Consider the following 23,448-nt stretch of genomic DNA (forward strand, 5'->3'; position numbering starts at 1 on the left):
GACATTTGCCAACCATACCAAACTATAAATAGGGGGAAAAGCCCATAAATAATTTACGTGTAAAGATAAAAGAATTTTTGAAACAATCCACCCTTTAGCAGGAGAAATTGGGGATCACTTTGAGTGTTAATGTAAAATACATTAGTCTTTAGCAGCAGGAGTTCCAGACCTATTGGTGCCAAGAAAGTAACAAATAGTCTCTATCTAAGGCAGGGGAAATGGGCGCCCAGCAGGAGCTTTCTTCCCTGTTGTGTTATTTATAGAGAGCCCTATTTGTTAACATGTTTCTGCTATCACAGGAGTAGGAGAGTTTAATGATTTAAAGGATTTCAAAGACAATTGTTTAATGCTACAATGATCTACCTGCATTCACAAATTCTAAAAATATAGCAATTTAGATTTTCAAACTGCTGCCACCAAAATTGTGGTAGGATATACTGCTGAAGCTTAACTGGACAAACCAAAACAAGTACTAGTTCTTGGTATGGTGAAATAAAAAGTCAGAAAGGCTGGAAAATGCCATGTTAAAAAAGAAATCAGCAACCTGCCACCATGCTTCATGTTAGTAAACCAATTTTTTAGGGCCTTTTAAGTGAGTTTCTGGATTTTTTTTTTTTTAAATGGAAAACCATGAATTCAATCCCAAATTACCTGTGACTAATCTGAATGATCTGGGAGATGAGTCTTCAACTAGACTGCTTATAGTTTCACCAAAAACCAAACCCGTACTTCCTACCCCCCCAAAGCATACAAGAGTGTTGTTTGAAGGTCAAAATGCTTCCATGTTAGTTATTTCTAAATTATATATTCACTTTATAATGACAGATTTGCAATATTCTGGTTATTGAAAGAATTTTCCAAAATCCCATGTTTAAGATTTGATTTTAATCTATTAAAATAAAATTTTTATTTGAGACAAAGTAAATTATTAAAGCTTCTCTTAACTTTAACCCAAAGGGAAAAAACCAAATTTTATCATTCCCATCTTTCCTAATTGTTAAAATTTTTAACCAGTTTTTTTGGGGCAGCCTTTTAAAATAAAAACATACCTCACCCCACTTTCTTTAACAGTTTCAACCTTATGTTACCTTCAATTTTCATAAAGTTACATTAATTCTATCAATTTGTTAAAGAACAAAACAAAACGCTCTTCTCATCCAGATATAACAAGTCAACTCTAAAAGATGCTTTTTTTACAACAGAAACTCTAAACCTTCAGTGGTAAATATGTCCTAACATGAAATAAAACTTAAGAGACATGCTGTTAGGTCTAAAAGCAATCCTTTTTAACAGAATACCAATAAAGCATTTATCATTTGGGGGGAGAACATGTTTAATACAATGCTTTCAGTTTGAAAGATGGAGAAATTCACTTATTTCTACTTCAAAGTAGGTTCTACTCAAATAATTTTATTTGAAACTTTTAAAATACTGAGGCTTCACAAAGGATGGGAACTGGGATGAAAGAATCTTTCAGGCACGAATGGCTGGTTACCTTCTCTCTTGCCAAAACGTTCTGCAGGGAATGTCAGTTACTGCTTTAGTTTGCTGATAACGTCCGATTCTCTCGAAGTCACTTGGAGAGCTTCCTTCTGGTTGAGAAAGGTGGTTCTTTTGTAGCCTCTCGACTGGGTGGTATTTTTAGGATCTGCAAGTGTAGATGTACAAAAGCTCTTCCTTCTCTTCGCAGGTAAACTGGCAGCAGCAGCAGCAAAGCCCTCACTGCTTTCTTCACCTGATGTGGAGGGCAGCACACAAGGTTTTTGCCTGGAGGACCCGTTCTCAAATCTTCTGCTGTCAAAGGTACCTATTGTTCTCCTCTTGGTTCTCTGGGAAATGCCAGAAGCGGGAGGCAATGGAAGTGAAATCCACACAAGCCCTTCTTCACTTTCCAAACCTTTTTGTAGCCTTGTGCTGCGTCTTACTTTGGTTTCACTCTTTGTTCTCTGAAAGGTTTGCTCAATGGAGTCAGATAAGTCTTTATACAGTTGGGAATTTTCTAAACTAATTTCTACAGGGCTGCTCACACTGTAGGAAAGTTTGGGATTCTCGGTTTTTTCCAAATGTAAACTTTGCCCATCAGAACAAGCCACGGACTGTCTTCTGTATTTCCTTTCTCTGTAACTCACACCACGACTACCTGCTATGGAGTTTCTTCCCAAATCCTCACCTTGACTTTTACTTTCTTTCATGTGGTCAACTAAGACATCTTCTGAACAATCACATTCTTTTTGTGTGTCGGGCATTAAATGCTTGGTCTGCAGTTTTCCTTCTGGGACAACTAAGAAGTCATCCTGGTTTTCACATTTGATGTTTATATCTTCTGAGATTTTAAAGATTTGAAAAAGGTTTTCCATATTTTGACCAGCAGCAGAAAGTTCTTGGGACTGCATGGTAAAATCAGGTTTTGGATTGTCTGATACAATGGGTGTTTCAGTCACAGAAGGACAAGAAATATGGCTGTTTTCATTCTCAGTCCCAGTTTTTAGTTCGTTTTCACTTTCCAACATAATTGCTGCTTTTGGAATATTTTTGTTTTCATTAGTTTCTATAGTACTTGTATTTGAACCTTGCTCAAAAGTAGCATTAATAAGTGACGAGGAACTTTTCACGTCAGAGTTGCAGAATTCAGACACATCGTATTTATTAAAGCCTCGAATCATCTGCCAATCCTCTGGGTTCTGGGGCAAAATATTATTTCTCTTCGGAAGCTTCACTTCTTCAAGTTCACCATTTGAGTTGAAATCATCTATGGGCATGTAAGTAAGTTTAAATCGAATTAAAAAGTAAGAGTGGAAATAAACTTTCACAAATCAAACAGGTGTCAAATTGTATTCTGTGTGTCAAGCTTTCAAAACAATCGCAAGACCTACAAATGCTACCCTGTACTTGTCCCCATCTGTCATTGTTCTTTCTCTTTCAGTTCTTCCTCACCCCACAGGTTAAGAAAATATGTACTTAATGCATGAATTAATAAAGCATATAACCTGAGACCATGGAAATGAGAACTGTATCTGAAATTGCTTCCTCTATTCTAATGTGCTTCCCATTCTACAAGGTCAATTAGCATGAGGCAGACACACTTCCTATCTCCCGAAAAATGAATTACTGAAAATCGGCAACATCATGCTTCTGAAACTTTTCCATCAATGTTCCCCCTTGAAATAGAAGAGAGAAAACTTGGAATTCTGGGGGATTTGAGGACTTAGCTAAAAGGGTACTTCTGAAGACACTCAAGTCTTATGCCCTGTGTTTAAAAAATTAACATTAAACTGCACCAAACTCTCAAATAGAGCCCCTGTTGTTTCAATATTCTAGAAATCTCTCCCCTTCCATGCCAATCTCTGAATATAATTCACCCTCCAGGAAGACACGCCATGTGGGCCCTGCCATGTGTTTCTGGCACACAGTGTCACATCACAGGTGAAAAACACATCATCAAGGTTTTAAAGTCACATAACACAGCCTAAGTGAATCTAGGCTTTATGAGTTCTAAATCTCAGTACTATTAGAAGCCATCTCTCTCGTTATCTCACATAATAAAGTTTTTAATTGGTCAAAGGAGTATAAAAAATGTTTTAAACAAAATAAAAACTGAAAGATAAAACATAAGCTGAGCCAAAAATCTACAAAAAACGTTTCAGTGTGAAAAAGTATATATACATCCAGGATTTGGGTACTTACAATCATGTCACAGAAAGCTAGAGATTAACATAGGGCAGGAGCCCCTTGGTATCAACCAACCAATATGTCAACTGGGCTCTTTATACAACTTTAAAAATGGATATTCGTGTATTTTTCATGAAATTAACATAGTAGAAAAGGAAGGTAGGGGAAAGGGATGGAGGGAGGAAGAGAGAGAGAAATAGAGAGGAAAGAAGGGAGAGAGAGAGAGAACAGCTTTAGACCCTCATAGCAGATGAAACCATTGGTTACTGATAAAAAATGCTTCATGTATTTTTGAAAAGAAATTCTCTAATAAGATGCAAGATGGAAAATATACACTAACAGTCATTGTTCAAGTATCTTTGGAAAAAAGGAAACTGTTACGAACTACGGATATAACGAAAATAAGTCTCAAGGGAAAGGCAACTTGCAGGGAAGGGAGGTGGACAAATCGTTATAAACCAGGTGGTAAAGGTGTAATGTGAACAAAGAGTTTTCCTGGAAAGGCAGCCAGCATGGCTAAATCCTAAAGGCTAAGCAGCATTAGGCCAGATTTAAAAGAGGTGGGGTGGCCGACATCCTGTCCCACGATGCAGCACATAAAGAGGCTAGGTAGGGCAGGACAGCACGGCCTCTGCTGGTGCCCCGGGGCCGGAGGGTTACGTGTATGTGGGGTGGTTGTGTGTTTGTTTAAACTTTTGGGCTTTCCTGAAATAACAAGTAGGCAGAGGCCAAGAGTCTATAATGGCATGTACCATATTCGTCCTTGAATCTATGATAGATCCTACATGCTATGCTGCAAATGGGACGCAGGCTATAAATATGTGGTGATTGACAAAGGCAGCTATCTTAAGAATGATTACATACAAAATTCACACACGAAATGAACACATGCTCCAGCTTTTCGGCATGATTTAGTCAATTTAAACTCAAGCGTTACCAACCAGATGCAACCCCAACCCAATTTTTATCGAATCAGGATATCAACAGACTTAATCTTCCTTTTAAACAAAATTTTCCAAGTAATCAAGTTCAATTTATAAATGTTATTTCTAGAAGATGCTTAGCAGTGCCAACTCTACTGAAACATCAGAGGGCAAGGTTTTTTTGTTTTAATTTTTTATTCTTAATTCATAGAAGATATACCTATTACTGAGCCATCACCTTGTTGACTTTTAGTGATGGATTACAACACCAAACAATTCATTTTACTTTACCGAAACACTTTAAAAAGCAAAAAGAAACAAGGTGGAAGGAAATTCTTTCCCCTAAAATTATATGTAATATTTTGTGCCTGAGTTTTTCTGGGGGGAGGATCCAGAGTGTCCAACAGGTTCTGAAAAGGGTCTAGGTGACCTGAAAGTTACAAACCACGGCTTCTTTAACTTAAAATTCTTGTGGGAATAGGAGGGAAAGTTGCTATTTTAAATTTACGCACTCTTTGCACAATGAATGGGAAGAAGGGGAAAAAAGAGAGTGAAATAGCAACAAAGAGGGAGGAGAGAAGAGATACAATACAGACGACAGGAAAAGGACAGGCTACCTGAACACATCCTCCAGATGCTTGGAACCAGCGGCATCTCAGATACCTCGGGCAGCTCAGGAATAGGGCTCAGGAGCGGCTTCTTAGACGCAATGTCTCTTTCCCCATATAAAGACTTCTGAACACTTTTTTTCTTTCCCTTTGCTTTCTTCCTTCTGCAACTTTTTAAAACCTGAGAAAATGTATTAAAACATTGTAACTGAGAAAGATGTAGCGCCATGTACAATGTTGACTCAAACTAATTTTTACAAAAAAAACTTAAAGACTAGTTATTCCATTCAAAATTGTAGGAATCTCAGTCAGGGCTAAAGGGCTAGGTAGCTTACACAAAGTCAAATAAAATATGAAACAGAACTCAATTTACAAATTGTAGAGTAATGGTCTATACTTCCACAAAGCCTTTGCCAAAATAAGTTCTGGATAAGTGAAAAATAGGTGAGATGTTGTAGAACTGGACAGACTTAAGACATGAGGAATTTGTAACTAGGATGTGTTACGATGACTCAGGATTAACCTAGAATGAGTTATCTATTGGAAACTATGGGAGACTGGTTTTCTGTTCCTAGATCTGGATGAAGAAACCACAGGTGTGTACATAAAATTTGAAGATAACACAAAGCTGCTTCAAACAACAGGTGATCTAATCAAGATGAAAATGACTAGGTCAAAATAAGATGGAGTTTAATAAGCACAAGTAGAAGAGGAGGGACAGAGGTCTGGTAATAACTGATGGAAAACATAGGTTTCTATAAAAATTAAAACTGTTTTAATAACATCTGGAATGCAGTATTCAATTCTGACTGCATGTCAGCAACTGAGCACTCATGTTCTATGTTAAAAAAAAGTTTCATATGGAGAAGTCTTGAGGGAAACTCAAACACTGTATTGAAATAATAGGTTGTTATGAGCAAAAATGAAATATATTCAACGTCATATTGGAAAGAACCAGATTTTAGGTCAACATAAGGAACACACTGTTAACAATTATAGCTTCTGGAAAATGGCATCCATTCAAAGATTTACTGAGAAACTGCTACGTGCAGGTAATAATTTGCTAGGTATGAGATATAAAAACAAACAGGAAGTGGTCTTTAGGGAACTCTTGGTCTGATTTTAATACATACAGACCAGGACAGGCTCTACAGATTGAGAAGACGGAGGCCTGGCCTACGGGAGGTTTTCAAGACAGGCTCCACAGGAAATGGAATGTCTAGGCCAAGTCTTCAACAAGTGAGAATTGTTTCGGTTGAGGATGGGAGTGGCACAGAAGGGCTTTTCAAAGGAAAGAGAATGGCATACGGAACAGGTCTAAGGGAGGTGGCACAGAGCAGGGGGGAACTGCAATTAGCTGTACGTGGTCAGTGAACCCACAGAGAAGTGGCAGAAGAGGCCAACAAAGCAAGCAGGGCCCTTCTCTGCAATAAGTCTGAGCCTGACAGCCACGAGGGTTCACCACATGGTGATTTAGAGAGTGACATCTGAGTTTGCATTTAAGAAAGATCGTTTGGGTGACAGCACAGAAACTAATGGTGTGGAAGATATTCAAGAGCACAGAAGTGGCACAAAACTATAAGTTCCTTGAGGTATCTATAGATATCCTGTAAAAACAAAACAAGAAAAAACATTCCATGGAAAAATAATTTTAGAACTGTACAAGATAAATGTTCCTCTTAGTGATTTACAATATACACTTAACGTTAAATCCTCTAAGAAGCCCTCGGTATAAATAACCTCTATATATGTTAGAAAAATGCTGTGTTAAATATTTTTCCACGAAACATTTTTTTCAGGGAACATCTGTTGACTTCCAAGAAACAGTTGGGAAAATAACAGCATGGACAATGGAAACGGAAGCAAAGAGAAAAATCTTGACTTGGGCTCCACAGATGAATTGCAAGAGAGAAACATTTGGCTTCGTGTTAGTCACCTTCGGTTCAAATCCTGACCCTGCCACTTTACGGCTGTATAATCTTAGGCAAGTTACCTCACCTCTCTGTACCTCATTCTTTTCATCTGCAAAATGGGAACCACAAAAGCACACACCACAGAAAGTTGTGGTGACTAATAAATACGCTAATATATGTGAAATGGGTAAAGTATGGCTTGATTCATGGTAAGGGCTATGTGTTAGCTATTCTTTTTCTTTTAAATTCCTTCTTACTATTTTGAGTATTGATATGGAGAAAAATATTTTTAATATTAAATTATGCTCTTAGTATTACTGTGTGACCCAGGCCCTAGTAGGTTGGTTAATGTACTATGATCAATGTCATCAGGTTATAACCTCCAGAACAGTTTCTGATTCATAGCTCAGGTAAATCCCCTTTTAGCAGGATTTTGGAAACCTGTTTACATTAACTGCAAAAGCACCTGCAACAGCGCCTGGCACTTAGTGGCTTCTCAACAAACATACATGAACAAATGAATGAATGATTGTGAAAGAAAAGGTAGAGTTAAACTTCATAAAATTTGCTAACCATGATGAAAGACTAATATTATTTTTTCATGGTCATGGGCCAGGAGGAGGACACCACCCAAAAAGAAAAGAGTAAAGATGAATGCACCTGTGGTCTGTCATGAAAATATATCTAGCAACGCTTGTCTTATCCACGGGGTTTCATCTGCAAAGGCTAGAATCTTATCAAAATTTGAATTTACTCTAATACAAAAAGCCTTGCTTAGACTGTAATAAACAAGAGAAGCCACATGTGATTGGAATCCTCGGGGAGCCCCGTGATCTGGAAATAATGAGACTGGTTTATGACTTGGAGGAGACAAAGGACAACTGAAGATATTATACCTAAAAGGATTCTATTTACTCCCAAATCACCAGTATTTCTTCTCATACAGTGAAGGAGGTCATGCAACAGAAGCAAATGCTTACTTCTCGTGTTATTTGCACAACTAAGTCAAACTGTTTTCTGAGAGTAGCTTTAAAATTATTTTAAAATAATTCATGTACATGGCAACACATCAAATTGAACAGGAAACCTTCTGGTGAAAAGCAAACATTTCCCTGTCCCTGCCATTCACTTATTTAATGGTCCATTTTTATTTCTTGTGGCTGGCTCCATCTCTCTAAATAAGGGTCTGAGATTGCTGTATTTTTTTTTTAATATACATATAAACTTATTTATTTTTGGCTGCATTGGGTCTTCGTTGCTGCGTGCGGGCTTTCTCTAGTTGCGGCGAGCGGGCGCTACTCTTCATTGCGGTGTGCGGGCTTCTCATTGCGGTGGCTTCTCTTGTTGTGGAGCACAGGCTCTAGGCGCGCAGGCTTCAGTAGTTGTGGCTCACGGGCTCTAGAGCGCAGGCTCAGTACTTGTGGCACACGGGCTCAGCTGCTCCGCGGCATGTGGGATCTTCCCAGACCAGGGCTCGAACCCGTGTCCCCTGCATTGGCAGGTGGATTCCCAACCAATGCGTCACCAGGGAAGCCCCAGATTGCTGTATTTTTAATGTTTAATAACGGAAAATTTCCAACACCCCAAAAATAGAGAGAATAGTATCTTGAACCCCACGTACCCAACAATTAGCTCTTATAATTACTAACACATGGAAATCGTGATTCATTTATAACCCCCTTCCCTCAGATTATTCTAAAGCAAATCCCAGACATTACATCATCTCATCTGAAGATCCTACAGTATCTGTAAGAGATAAGGACTTCTTTTTTTTTCCACCAAAAAAATGAAACATTACCTGGCACTGTATTTTACTGTTGATTTTTTTCCTCTTTTACAATGGAGTTTTATTTCTTTTCCAGCTTTCAGATATAATTGACATATAACAGCATGTAAGTTTAAGGTATACAAGGTAATGACTTGAGATATATATATATAGTGAAATGATTACTTTTTTCTTTTTATAATAATGACAAATACTAGTCAGCAATAAACGGAACTATTGATACACACAAATCTGGACAAATCTCCAGAGAATGATGCTGAGTGAAAAAAGCCAGTCCCAAAAGGTTACACAGTGTGTGATTCCACTTACAAAATATTCTTGAAATGACAAAATGAAAGAAATGGAGAACAGATTAGTGGTTGCCACGGGTTAAGGTGGGGGGTGACAGTGGGAAGTGGACACAGCTGCAGACCAGAAGAGATCTTTGCAGCACTGGAAATGTCCTGCATTTCAACTGTATTTTGATATTGTACTACTGTGATACTGTATAATGGTTTTACAAGATGTCACCATTGTGGGGAGCTGGGCAAAGGGTGTCTGGGATCTTTCTGATTCTTCTTGCAATAGCATGCATCTTGAAAACGATCTCAAAATAAAAATTTAGATGCAAAAAAAACGAGAGGCAGTTTTCCCTAATATTTCCTCAGAGTTCAAACTTCTCTAATTGGTCCCTAATTGTCTTTTTACAATTGTTCAAATCAGGATCCCAACAAGGTCTCCACACATGCCATTTGGCTGATGGATTTCCTTTGATCTATGGCTCCTTTTTTCCCCCTTGCCATTTACTTGGTGAATGTTCTGAGGCATTTATCCTGTAGTAGCTGCGAAGCTCTGGATTTGGGTAACTGCAATCATGTGTGTTTTTATGTTCCTCCATCCCCTGGCATTTCCTATCCACTGGTCATTAGATCCAGGCTTGATTCGATTCAGCTTTCATCTTTGTTGGAAAGAGCATCTCGTGGAAGGTTATTGACGTCCTCATTGCACCAGGAGGCTCATACTCTCTCCTTGTGTGGTGTTATGAATGGCCAGTGCTCTCAGGTGTCCCGTCCCATCCATCCATTACCTCTGGCTCCCCAACTGGCTTCTACCTAACATCCAACAGCTTTTGTGAACAGGTCTTTCTGATTAGTGAAAATTCTTCGATAAAGAATTTTCCCTTATCAGTTATTTGTTTACTTGAAATAGAGCTCAAATTTTATTTTCCACTTTCCAAGAAAAACAAAAACCCTGAAAATAAAAAAGAGTTGATGCCCTAGACAGCTTCTAAGGTGGCCTTTAAGTTTTGCTGTCAGTTTTTAATTATGAGGAAATTGTGTTTTCATATTTGATGTCAGTGTTTTAATCCATTGCAATCGTTATCTCTGATGGTCACACTGTCCTATCTTTGGTCAGTGGAAGCCCCTTTGAAATGATTTTGTGTCCTTTAACGTGGCTTCCTTGCTTGCACACTGGTCCAGACCTGGGCTCATTTTCTACATTTGCTGTTGTAAATCTGAAAGCAGCCATTTCACTAAGGTAACGCTGATCCCTTTTAGCTGAAATGGTAGAGATGGTAACATAGGTACAAAGGATGCTCAGTGCTTCTATGCCTTACCAACAGACAGAGCTAGAAATTTATTTTAAATGGGTAAAAGCATGTGTTCATGATATTTCCAATTCAAGTTTAGCCTAGGGCTTCCCTGGTGGCGCAGTGGTTGAGAATCTGCCTGCCAATGCAGGGGACACGGGTTCAAGCCCCGGTCTGGGAAGATCCCACATGCCGCGGAGCAACTAGGCCCGTGAGCCACAATTACTAAGCCTGCGCGTCTGGAGCCTGTGCTCCGCAACAAGAGAGGCCGCGATAGTGAGAGGCCCGCGCACCGCGATGAAGAGTGGTCCCCGCTCGCCGCAACTAGAGAAAGCCCTCGCACAGAAACGAAGACCCAACACAGCCATAAATAAATAAATAAAAATTTAAGAAAAGAAAATTTAGCCTAACAAGGTTTTGAATTTGATTTCAATTTTACCTTGTCTCTAGTGAAGGGTCTTGATTCCTAATGACAGTAAAAAACATCCCCACAAAACCCTGCTTATTTGCTTCATTCTAGATGGAATTCTTCTATCAGTGAGTATTTCATAACTGCTTAAACTTTTTGTGCAGTTATTTTTGTCCTTAGGATACATCCCAGTTGGGCTTTTCAAACTTCTGATTTGAAAAAACTCTTTATGAGGTTAAGCCGCCGACTTGATATAGTTACACGTTTCATTTTGTTTTCAATTTTTTAAAATTGAGCTATAATTGTTCCATAGTCACGTAGAACATTTACACAGTTCAAAGTCAAAAGTAAAAAACACATTCAAGGAAATCTAGCCTTCATTCCTTCCTGTTCCCTCCTCTGTCTCTTCTCCCGAGAGGTAACCAGGTTTTATTTTGTCTTTGGCCTATTCTCCCACCTTTTTTTTGTAGTTGTGTAAGATTATATGTATGTGTATTGATATATACATTTTTTTAAATGCTCCCTACTTCCTTAGATAAACGGTAACGTATGAGTTTGCCATATTAGCTGCCATAACAAAACACCAGAGACTGGGTGGCTTAAACAATATTAATTTATCTTCTCACAATTCTGGAGGCATTAAGTCCAAGATGGAGGTGCTGACAGGCTTGGTCTCCCCTAAGGCCTCTCCCATGCGCATACAGATGGCCACTCTCCTGCTGCCTCTTCTCCCTGTCTGTGCCCCCCGTGGGGTCACCCTTTGTGTCCAAATTTCCTCTTATAAGGACACCAATCAGATTGGATTGGGGCTAGGAACCACCTAAGGGCCTCATTTATTAACCTAATCACCTCTGAAGAGGCCCTGTCTCCAAACACAGTCACATTCTGAGATACAGGGGTGGCGGCTTCAATGTATGCATTCTGAGAGAACACAATTTATCCCACAGCAGGTAGCTTACAACTTGTTTTTTTTCACTTAACAGTAAATACATCCTAGCATCACTGCATAGCGGTTTGGATCATTTCTCCGCTATTTTCTACATCTACAAAATACTCATTTTGTGAACACACCAGTTTATTCAACCAGTCGTGTGGACATCTGACGGACATTTGGTTTGTTAATCTTTTGCATTACAGAGTGTTGCAATAACTAACTCTGTACATGTGCCTTTTTGTATTTCTGTCATTAGATCTTTGTGATAGATTCCTAGAAATGGGATTGCTGGGTCAAAGGGTAAATGAAAATATTTAATTTGGCTTGATATTGCCAAATTGCCCTCCACAGAGATTCACGCTACCAGAAAATGTACGAGCGTGCCTATCTCTCCCCAGCCTCGCCAGCAAAGTACGCTGTCAAACTTTTGGATTTTTGCTAATCAAAAATGGTAAGAAACGAGCTTCCCTGGTGGCGCAGTGGTTGAGAGTCTGCCTGCCAATGCGGGCGACGCGGGTTCGAGCCCTGGTCTGGGAGGATCCCACATGCCGCGGAGCGACTGGGCCCGTGAGCCACAATTACTGAGCCTGCGCGTCTGGAGCCTGTGCTCCGCAACAAGAGAGGCCGCGACGGTGAGAGGCCCGCGCACCGCGATGAAGAGTGGCCCCCGCTTGCCACAACTAGAGAAAGCCCTCGCACAGAAATGAAGACCCAACACAGCCATAAATAAATAAAAAAAAAAAAAAAAAAAAAAGCTAAGAAACGGTATCTCAATGCATGTTAGACTCGCAGTTCTCTTATGATGAGCGAGTCTGAACATGTTTTCCACGTTTAAGGGCCCTTTCATTTCAATTTTGTGAACAAAAATCTCTTGGAGATTTTGATACGAATTGCAAAAACTTTTTTCCAAGTTTGTCCTTTGTCTTTTAGATTTTCTTACGGAGCTTTTTCCCCATGCATGCTCCATGCCGTTTCGGTCAAATGGAGCAAAATTTACCAATCTTTGGCCTCACTGTTTCTGGTTTTTGAGTCATATTTTGTAAACTTTTTCCATTTCTAGGTTATAAAGGAATTCATGCTTATAAATTCTACTGCTACTTCCAAGTTAGCAATTTTATTTTCAAAACTTTTCCAGCTTTATTAAGGTATGACTGACAAATAAAAATTGTATTTATTTAGGTTTCACATGACTTAAGGTGCACATGATGATTTAATATATGTATACATTACAAAATGATTATCACAGTCAAGTTAATACACACATCCATCACCTCAGAGTTACCAGTTACTGTTTGTGTGTGTGTGTGTGTGTGTGTGTGTGTGTGGCGAGAACACAAGATCCACTCTCTTAGCACATTTCAGCCTACGATACAGTATAGATCTCTGCTACCCCCTTACCATAAACCATGAGGCTATCGCTTTCTTAAACTAAACCTTCCTCTTCCCTATGTTAGTTTTGCTTCTTCTCTTGGTTACCTTTGAATTTACATTTCTATTTCTTTTTAACAACTTAAAAAAAGTATATCTTGAACCCCTAATTTGCAAGATGATAATTTTAAAAACAGCCATAGTGCTTACTTACTTACCAGGCATTGTTTTAAGCATTTTATATGTATTAAAACTCGTTTAATATTTCCAGTAAGCTTATAGAATAAGTACCATTGCTACCTCCATTTTAAAACCAATAGAGAAATGAAGAATCCTGCCCACCATTTTACTGCTGGAAGTGACCAAACTAGGAGTTAGACAGGGTGTCTGGCTCCAGCGCCTGAACTTTTTAAACCACCATACTGTTTGTTAGTTGTTAATACCCTCGCCTTTCACATGATTAGGTCCCTGTAAACATTTTTCACTGCTCTGCCAAGGACAGAGCTCCGATTCCTTCTCTTTCCTCTGGCGCCCCCTGTAGATGATTCCTAATACTACAAAATATCCTTTTCCTTATACCCCATTGTTGCTTGAAATCACACTTACTAAAGTTTGCTTCATATTCGCTCCAAAACTCCTGCATGCAGACTTTTCTTTGGAATGGTATAGAATGACCTTTCTTTTTCTTCTTTTTTTAAAAAAATTAATTAATTAACTTGGCTGTGTCGGGTCTTAGTTGCAGCACGCGGGATCTTCGTTGCCGCGTGCAGGAACTTTAGTTGCGGCAAACTCTTAGTTGCAGCACGTGGGATCTAGTTCCCTGACCAGGGATGGAACCCGGGCCCCCTGCATTGGGAGCATGGAGTCTTAGCCACTGGACCACCAGGGAAGTCCCTCTTTTTCTTCTCATATGGCACAACTTCCATGTGCTCAGTCATAGGTCTTTTTGTTTTTCCCTCCAGAGACCTCCTCCCTGGAGCACCCTTCTCTTGCTCAAATTTGGCCTGACTGCTCTTCTAGGCTGACTGAACAGCTATAATCAGAGATTTCCGCAGCACTCCTCTCCTGTGCTATTAGACCCACTGTGTCCTGGGTTCTCAAGCTTACTTCCTCATTTTGCTAGAGTGTTATCTCCCTCCAGTAATATTAAAAAAACAAAAAAACCAAAAAACACCGGTCTTGAGTGTCTTTCACAGTAACTGAATTTGGCTGGATACAGAATATTGGGCTTAAATTAAGTTTCTTTCGAAGCTTTAAATGTCCTGTTGAATTCTTTCAGCATTCAGACTGCTGTTAAACTTGATACCACTCCGATCCTTGTTTCCTGGTAGGAAAAGTCCACTGTTCTCATTATCCTTATTGTTCAGTTTCACACTGACATGTCGAAGTTGTGGTCTTTTCTCTTGGTCCTAGGCATTCAGTAGGACCTTTCAACTTGAAGGCTCTTCTCTTCAGCTCCGGGAAACCCTCCCTTCTATTCTGATAACTTCTTCCATTCCATTTTCTCGTTCTGAGACTCCTATGAGGTCTCCTAGATTGGTCTTCCATGTCTGTTCTTACTAGTCTGTCGTTCTCGTCCTCCCTTAACTTTCCTTAACTGGATTCTCTAGTCCAACTACCAAATTGTATATATTTTTGCAAATCTTTCTTTCTCTGCTCTTTTTTCATAGCATCCCCCGCTTCTTAGTTTTCTGCAGATAATATTTTCTGAAATCTGAGTATATCAGAATATTTACTTTCATAAAGTTTCTTTCCATTTTCTGAATAACCTTTCTCTCTGGGGGTCAGTTTTTCAAACTTACTAACATTGGTCTTTGATGCTCTTGGTTCTACTCAGTTATCTGACTCTTACTTAAGAAGATACTGGCTAAACTGGTAATGGGTTTCCTCTGCTTTCCAGCTCAGCCTCTTTCTTGCATGGAAATCCTACCAGGAACTCTGTGCCACGCACGGCAGGGCAGATGGAGAGGGTCAACCGCAGGCTTTTCTTTAGGGAAACGAGCTGGCTGTCCAGACTGTGGGACCTTCCAAATGCCAGAATGAGAACATTCAGGTGTCAACCCCTGTTCTGAGCTTCAGGATGGGAGAGGGGGTGAGGGGCAAACTGGCGCAAATTGTTTCACATACAGGACTTCAATTAATCTCTTTCCACTACCACTTCTCACTCTCAGCACCACTGGACCTGCCAATACTGGGCCCAGAGTTCCTCGGGATTCCCATAAGCAGGCTGGGGCTCCCTCCCTCCCAGCACATTCTGGGCTGTAAATCTTTCCCCCTCTTTTATCTGTCAACCCGCTCCCATCTGCTTGTCTTCCAGAAATTCACTGAAGGCTGTTGTCGGTTGCTGAATACCCCTCCTCACTCCCTTCCTCTTCTCATCGCTATTCTAAGCCTATTCCTTTAATAATAGGATTAAGCCTATCTAAGCCTATCAATTATTTTGACTCAGTGGGGTCCTGGGAGGGGTTGGGGCAAAACTTAATGGTCAACCCTTCTTGAACTTTCTGGCTATTAGCTTCATGTGAAGAAGTAGGTGGACCTTCTTTGTAACAGCATTTTGTAGAGAGTAGGAAGGAACCCAGTCTCTAATGCCATAATCTAAGATGTATGCATATTTTCAACTGACGTGTATTTTTTTTCAGCAAGAGGATCTTTCAAAGGAGTGTGTGACCTAAAGAAGAAACTGAACCAGGACAACATCCGGTTTCTTCCAGCTCTGCCGACTTGGGGATGTTTGTACAGTGTTTAAACCAAGTGAGGCAACACTTTTTGGTTCATGGTTCAGGAGGGAAATTTACTGTTTTGGGTGGGTGTGTGCTGGGGTGAAATGGATAAGTTTGGTTTTGGAAATGTTGAGTTTTGAGATGTTTGCAGGGCTGTTTAAGAAAAGATGTCTAGTAGGTAGTTGAACCTATGTTAATAGATGGGAAAGATTTGGGAGTCATCAACCGTGCTGCATATGAAACCACCCAGAAAATAAAGCCATTTCGAAAAAAGATTAGAACTCTGGGTAACACAAACATTTAGGAATGGGCAGAAGAAAACAAACCTTTAACAGAGACCACACAGGACAATTCTCAGTTATGTCAAATGCTGCGAACAAGACCTCTAAGGACGCACTGGATTTTAGTCACTAGGTTATTAAATGCCTTGGAAAAATAATGAAAGTGAAGTAGCAAAGTGGTGGCGAATGAGGCCAGACTTCTAATAGTATCTGAAACAGTGACTCTGTAGCAGCCTCTGTGGGTCTCTCCAGCAGCAGTGTTGGATGGGAAAGGGGATAATGGTGCATTAATCCAGGGTGGGAGCGGAATGAAAGGGATGAAGACCCAAGATTATGGACAAGAGTGTTTAAAGCAGCTGAGACGGCTTAGGATGAACAAGGAAACACAGGAAGTTAAAGGATCTCTGAAAGCTGAAGAGTTAATATAATACTAGAAGAGGCATGAGTGAGATGGCATGAGAACACTGGATGGATAGGAGGCTGGGGTCGGAGAGTGGGGGGACATATAAATGTGTATTATTAAAACTGGGAAGGTCTTGGATACCAACAAGCTGTAGGGTATGGCAGGGGAGGGTCCAGCTCAGTGAAGCAGAGGGCAACACCAGGACCTGGGTCAAGGTGCTAGATCTGCTATCCACAAAGAGGTGGTGACGTCATGAGCCGGCACAGGCCTCTGAGTGTGGAGGAAGACAGAGCTAGTTTCTAAATTCTTCCTGCAATACGGGGAGGTCATCCAACCAGCCACTGGCAGTAGCAAAGTCAAACAAGAGGCAGATGGCACACGCATCCCTAAGAAATCAGAGGATTCCCCAAAGAGGGTGAGGTTAGATTAGATCAGATTCAAAGATAAGAATCAATTCCACATTTGAGTACCCGTGATTCCCTGTGCTGGGTGTATGTAACCCAATGAAGAAAATGCAAAAATGGCCCTCGGGTAATTCATAATTGAGTATATAATCTCTTATGGCTCTTTCGATTCTATGATAAGATGATTTTAATACTCTTGGTTCAAGGCCAACTAGGAAAAATTTTGTTTCTGTGTTTTCCTAACCATACAACAAAGAAATGCACCACTTCTACTCTTTATTACATCTTTAAACACACACTCACCTGATTCTTTCTAGGAAGTGCTCTGTCTGCGTGCTTGCTTTCTTGAGACTTCCTCCTATTAATTTTCTTTTCTTTACAAGGCTGAGCTTCTGTATTAAATAAGTTGCAAACACTCTCTTCTGAAAAACTGATCAACTGCTATAAAGAAAATTAAAAGCAGGGCTACCATAAAACACAGTCAGTTAAATTTTCATGAGTGTCTCTCACATTTCTTTTCCCTTCCCTGCGAATTCTATCATTTTACATCCCATTTCCACTTAATTCACAAATTCCATTAGAAGTATTTTAACCAAGTCACATTCAAAAGAGGGAAACAGTAATTACTGATTTCTGATCAAACACTGACCCGAAGCATACGCACTCTGTCCAACTATTTTATGGAAGAGAAAAAAAACAACTTAAGAATCGTTGTTTTAGGTGCAAACTATTATATATAGGATGGATAAACAACAAGGTCCTACTGTATAGCACAGGGAACTATATTCAATATCCTGAGATCAACCATAATGGAAAAGAATATGAAAAAAATATATATATGTATAACTGAATCACTTTGCTGTACCTTGTAAATCAACTATACTTCAATAAAATTTTTGAAAATAAAAAATAAAAATGAATCATTGTCTTATTCATTCATCAAATATTTATTGAACATCTACAATGTAGCACCTAACTACTGATGGGTTATGGGGGGAAAAATCATGAACCGTCAGATTATCTAAGTTTGACTTCTGGGTTTATCATCAACAGGATCAGTGAAAAACAATATCAGTATGCTATATGTTTACGCACTGTGATGCTATAGATAAAAATCCAAGTTCATCTAATTTAATAAAATCGCAAAAGACACGCATTCGATGGGAGTTATGCTCACAGTGAAAACAACTGAAGGTAGTTTTTGAAAAAGTTATATTTATGCCATTTTCTGACTGTTAATACATGCGACTCTAGAGAACAAACGTATGGACACCAAGGGGGGAAAGCTGGGGGGTGGTGGTGGGGGGGGGTGGGATGAACTGGGAGATTGGGATTGACATATATATACTAATATGTATAAAACAGATAACTAATAAGAACCTGCTGTATAAAAAAATAAAATTAAATTAAAAAATTTAAAAAAAAATGTGACTCTTCTCCACTTCGCACTTCGATACAACTCATAAAACCACACAGATCCCAAATAAACTTTCTAAACAGATTACCTTCCACATGAACACACACTCTGAAAGCATCTTGTTTATTGTTATTTTTCTTCTAACAGAATTAATTAAAATCAAATCAGGAAAACAGCATTACCCTGCCTCACGTGATAGGTAGGATAAGGTATTAGTTCTTAACACATTGATTAAACCAAGATTTAACTGATAAATCATTTGATCATGAAAACAGAAAAAAATCTAGTGCAAGATTTAAAAACAGATACGTTGTGCCAAATACAAACACTTACACTTCTTCTGTTAGAGGTCCGCGTTGCTCTACCAACTTTACAGGAGGCTATTTTCTCGTGGTTATTTGAAGAGGCAAAGGTATCAGTGCCTGATGAGCAAGACACAGCAAAATTAGGGTAGCTAACAAAAAGTTGTAAGATCCATTATCTATTGGACACACTGGATGCTCTTTTGGATACCAATTTTGCTTTTAGTATCCTACCATATCTGAACATAAATATTACCAGAAGAAATAAATTTTGAGATTCAAAAACATTTTTAAAAACATGAAAAAACTTTAATTTCACAAAGTTCAAAAAATTTTAATTTGATCACTTTTAACAGTATAAATAAAAGGCAGTATAACCTGTCAAAGAGCATAAGCTTTGGAAGATGACAGGCTATGCTTCCAATTTAGCTCTAACTTAACACTCCATGTCTTGGATTCTGTGCTAATGAGCTTGGTTTGTGTCCTAGAGCCAACAAGATGTGTTGGTGATCCATTAAAGGATTTCGACCAGGGGAGAAACGTGAATGGTTCCATTGCAAGTGCTTTGCCCATGACATTTGCTGGCCAAGTCCTGGTTTGTCAGGAAAGCACAGAGAGATCTTTGTTGCCTTGTCATGATCATAAAAAAAACCTAGAGACCTCAGAAAGTACATATGCACAAAATGCCATGTTGATGTTGATCAACAATTTTGTGTATTTAAAAATGACCCTTAGGATCCATATCATTTCAATTGTGCAACGTGAAAAGGAGCTTACTGTCAATCCTTAAGTGTTGAGAGGGCAACTCCACTACTTGCAGTGATTTGAAAAATGCGGCTACCCATCGGAGGAAGTTAAATGTGGGTGATTATAAAGTACGGACTTGGAATGGAAAAGGATGGATAAGAGACTTCTTGTAAGCTTTTCTACACGATTTGAGATTTTGAAAAATCAAGTACGATCATAATAAAAATAAAATTTTAAAAATAAGGAGATTTTCATATATACACATATTTAAAATGACATTTAATGATTTTTAGATAAGCCAAAGTTACTACCTGAAAGAGTCTCAGAGATTGAAGACTTACTAAGAGGACTGAGACCTGCAAATGATACCTGAAGAGGTTCTATGTTTTCCTAAACAAAGAAAAAAGTAGAAATTAGATATCTTTAAATCCAGTGGACATAGAAATAATGTGCCCAAAAGAAAATAACACGTATTTATTTTTGTAGGAGGAATTGTAATAAGCATAAAGATGGGAAATAAAAGATTAACCAAAAAAAGTCAGAGCAAAAACAAGATACTGGATATAAAAATAAATGTTTTATAATATTTACCAATCATATTTAAGGAAACCATGCTTACTAACTACAACCCACCAAAATAACAATTTAAAATATAATAATAATTTTTAAAAAGTGAAAGTAGTCATGATGATCCACTAATAAGTTACTTTTTGGTTTATTTAAAATCCCATATCCTAACCCCAATACAGTAAGAAAATTCATTAATAAACACAACCAAACATTACAGTATTATTCAGGAGACCTTAAGGGTAAATATAAATGCAGATGTCAAATATTTTCTTTCCCACAGCCAGTATAATGGTAGCTGTTAATTTTTCATAGATAAAATCTATCAGGTTGAAGAAATTCTTTTTTCTCACCAATTTGCTCAGAGTTTTTATCCGAAATGAATGCTGGATTTTGTCAAATGCTTTTTCTCCATCTGCTGAGATGACCATAGAGTTTTTCTGTTTTACTCTGTTAATATGGTGAACTCCACATATTGTCTTTCAAATAAACCAACCTTGCATTTTGGGGATAAAATCTCACTTGGTCATAATGTATTCTCTTTTTATATGTTAGTATGTTTGTGAGGATACTGGACTGTAGTTTTCTTCTCTCATGATGTCTGATTATGGTATCAGGCTACTGCTGACATTGATGAATTGGGAAGCATTCCCAACTCAACTTGTTTGGAAGAATGTATGCAGAATTAGTATTGTATCTTCCTTAAATGTTTGGTAGAATTCATTAGCAAAATCATCTGCACATGCAGTTTTCTTTGTGGGAAGGTTTTAACTACAATTTAAATTTCCTTAGTTGATATAGGGCTAACGAGACCACCTATTTCTTCTTGAGTGAGATTGATAGCTTGTGTCTTTCAAGGAATGTAGCTTAAGTTGTTGAATTTATTGGCATAAAATAAAGTTGTTCATAATATTCTTTTATGATCCTTTTAGTATTATTAAGATATGTAATTATGTCACCTCCCTTATTCCTTATATTGCTAATGAGTATCCTCTCCCTTTTTCCTGAACAGTCTGATTAGAAGTTTACTATTATTTTCTGCAGCAAAACCTTCTGATTTCAATGATTTGTCTCTATTGTTTTTCTGTTTTCTATTTCATTGATTTTTACACTTATCTTTATTACTTCCTTTCCTCTTCTTAGTTTGGTTTCAATTTGCTTTTCTTTTTCTAGTTTCTTAAAGTGGAAGCTGAGATCATTAATTGGAGACCTCTATTATTTTCAAATACAGGCTTTAATTTTTAAAAATTTTCCTCAAAGCACTGCTTTTACCTGCATCCCATGCATCTTTTGTTACTTTATAGTGGCTTAGGGTTTACAGTACATATCTTTTAACTTAATTCCACTTTGTTTATAGCCTAAGAACCCCTCCCAACCTTTATGTTAATTTGGTTGTATATTTCATTTACCTAGGTTATAAACCAAACAAAATATTGTTGTTACTCTTGCTTTGAATAATTATCCTTTACAGAGACTAATTAAAAAGAAGTCTGTTACATTTGCCCACATATTTAGCATTTTCAGTGCTCTTCATTCCTCTGTGTAGATGCAGATTTTCATGCAGAACTATTTTCCTTTTGACTAAAGGGCTTCCTTTTCAACACTTCTTCTAATGCTAACCTGTTATGGTAATGAATTATTTCAACTTTTGTTATGTCTGAAAAAGCCTTTATTTCCACCTTTTGTTTTGAAAGATGGTCTCACTGGATAGAGAATTCTAGTTTGACAGGTATTTTTGGTTTTTTGCTCTAAGTAGTTAAATACATCTTTAAAAGATGTTGCTGCACTGTCTTCTGGCTCGCATAGTTTCCAACCAGAAATCTGCTGCCTCTCTTATATTTGTTCTTCTTATGTCACGTGTCTTTTTCTCTCTGGCTCCTTTTAGGCCATTCATTGCTGATTTTAAGCTTTGTGTATTTTTCTTTATGTTTCTTGTGCTGGGAATGTGTTGAACTTTAGGATCAATGGGTTAATAGTTCTATCAAATTTGGACATTTTTCAGCCACTATTTTGCAAATATTTTTTTCCTGTTGCTTCCAATCTCTCCTCTCCTTTGGGAACCCTAATTACAAGCACTTTATACCACCTGAAGTTGTCCCAGATCATGAATTGTCTGCTCATTCTCGTTCAGTCTTTTTCCTGTGTGTCATTGAGAATAATTTCTATTGCTACATCTTCAAATTCACTAATCTTTTCTCTTGCAGTCTCTAATATGCTATTAACCTCATCCAACATATTTTTATTCCTGGAGATTATAATGTACAGAGTTTGATTTGGGTCTTTTCTTTATCTTCCATGTTCTTAAGAAGCTCAATCTTTTCTCACTTTCTTGAACATATATGAAATACAGTTAAAACAACTCTTTCTATGTCTCTCTAGAAATTCTATCATATGTGTCATTTCTGGGTCTATTTCTATTGATTGATTTTTCTCCTCATTATGGGGCATCTTTTCCTACACAACTACTAATTTTTAATTGAATGCCAGACATTTTGAGTTTAACATTATTTGCTGCTAGATTGTTTTGCTTTGGTTTGGTGGGAAGGATAAAACCATTTTATTGAGGGCCTTCAGGGGAGGGTTGAAGGGCTGGGAGGACAATGAGATCTGATGCCTTGACCTCCCTGGGATCTCCCCACCTTCACAGCTGCCAAAAGCAGTTTTGATATTCTTGAGGTTCATTATGCAATGCAGTTACATGGGTATAAGTTAGATCCTTTCAAGACTTGCTTTTAAGCTTTGCCAGGCTTTTAGTTTAATTCTGCTCTATTAATGAAGCAATACTCTTCTGAGTACCTGACACCCTCTGAATTACAAGGTTTTTCTACATGAGTTGGTGGGAACACGATTCCTGCCCTGTGTGAGCTCTAGGCATTTCCCTCTGCTCCATTTGGGCAGTTCCTCCCTGGCCTGAGGCAGTTTACTCACAAGGACATGTTGACCAGCACTCAGCTGGAGACTTGACGAGACCCTTTGCAGATCTCCCGAGTTCCCTCTCTCTGCAGGTCTTTTCTCTCTGGTATTTTACCCTGTGAACTCCAGCCTCCTTCACTTTTCCAGACTCCAAATCCATCTTCTCAACTCATGGAGACTGCCAGGCTCCACCAAGGTAACCCCTCCCTGTGCTGCAGCCTGGAAATTCAGCCCAGGCAGTAAGTTGGGGCTCTCGTAAGGCTTACCTCATTTGTTACCCCCCTCAGAGATTACTGTCTGTGCTTCCGGACAGTCAATGCCGGTGAACCACTGTTTCATATCTTTTTCTCTGGCTTTTTAGTTGTTTCTCATGGGAATGTAAATTAGGTCCATCTTATTCCATCTTGGCCAAAAGCAGAATATTCTTATTTCAAAGTATAACAGCAAGAGAGAGATTGAATGATGGTCCCAATATAAAAATGGGTAAGTAAAATTAATAGGCGGTTCTCAA

General features: G+C 38.6%; 1 protein-coding gene across 6 annotated transcripts in view; it reads right to left on the reverse strand.

Moving 5' to 3' along the window:
• Positions 1 to 562: 562 nt before the first annotated feature.
• CDCA2 (cell division cycle associated 2) overlaps positions 563 to 23,448 on the reverse strand; it is a 50,368-nt gene continuing 27,482 nt past the window's right edge. For 5 of the 6 annotated variants that reach the window (XM_036856814.1, XM_036856818.1, XM_036856817.1 and 2 more), the window contains 5 exons: positions 19,769 to 19,847; positions 18,742 to 18,830; positions 17,295 to 17,432; positions 5,210 to 5,381; positions 563 to 2,749 (listed from right to left, as the gene is read on the reverse strand). In XM_036856814.1, the coding sequence (XP_036712709.1) occupies positions 1,533 to 2,749; positions 5,210 to 5,381; positions 17,295 to 17,432; positions 18,742 to 18,830; positions 19,769 to 19,847 (1,695 nt within the window). In that variant the 3' untranslated portion in view covers positions 563 to 1,532. The remainder of the gene's footprint in view (positions 2,750 to 5,209; positions 5,382 to 17,294; positions 17,433 to 18,741; positions 18,831 to 19,768; positions 19,848 to 23,448) is intronic. The other variant, XM_036856815.1, reaches the window with a different exon arrangement.

This window comes from Balaenoptera musculus, chromosome 6, assembly GCF_009873245.2.
Source record: "Balaenoptera musculus isolate JJ_BM4_2016_0621 chromosome 6, mBalMus1.pri.v3, whole genome shotgun sequence".
Taxonomy (NCBI): domain Eukaryota; kingdom Metazoa; phylum Chordata; class Mammalia; order Artiodactyla; family Balaenopteridae; genus Balaenoptera; species Balaenoptera musculus.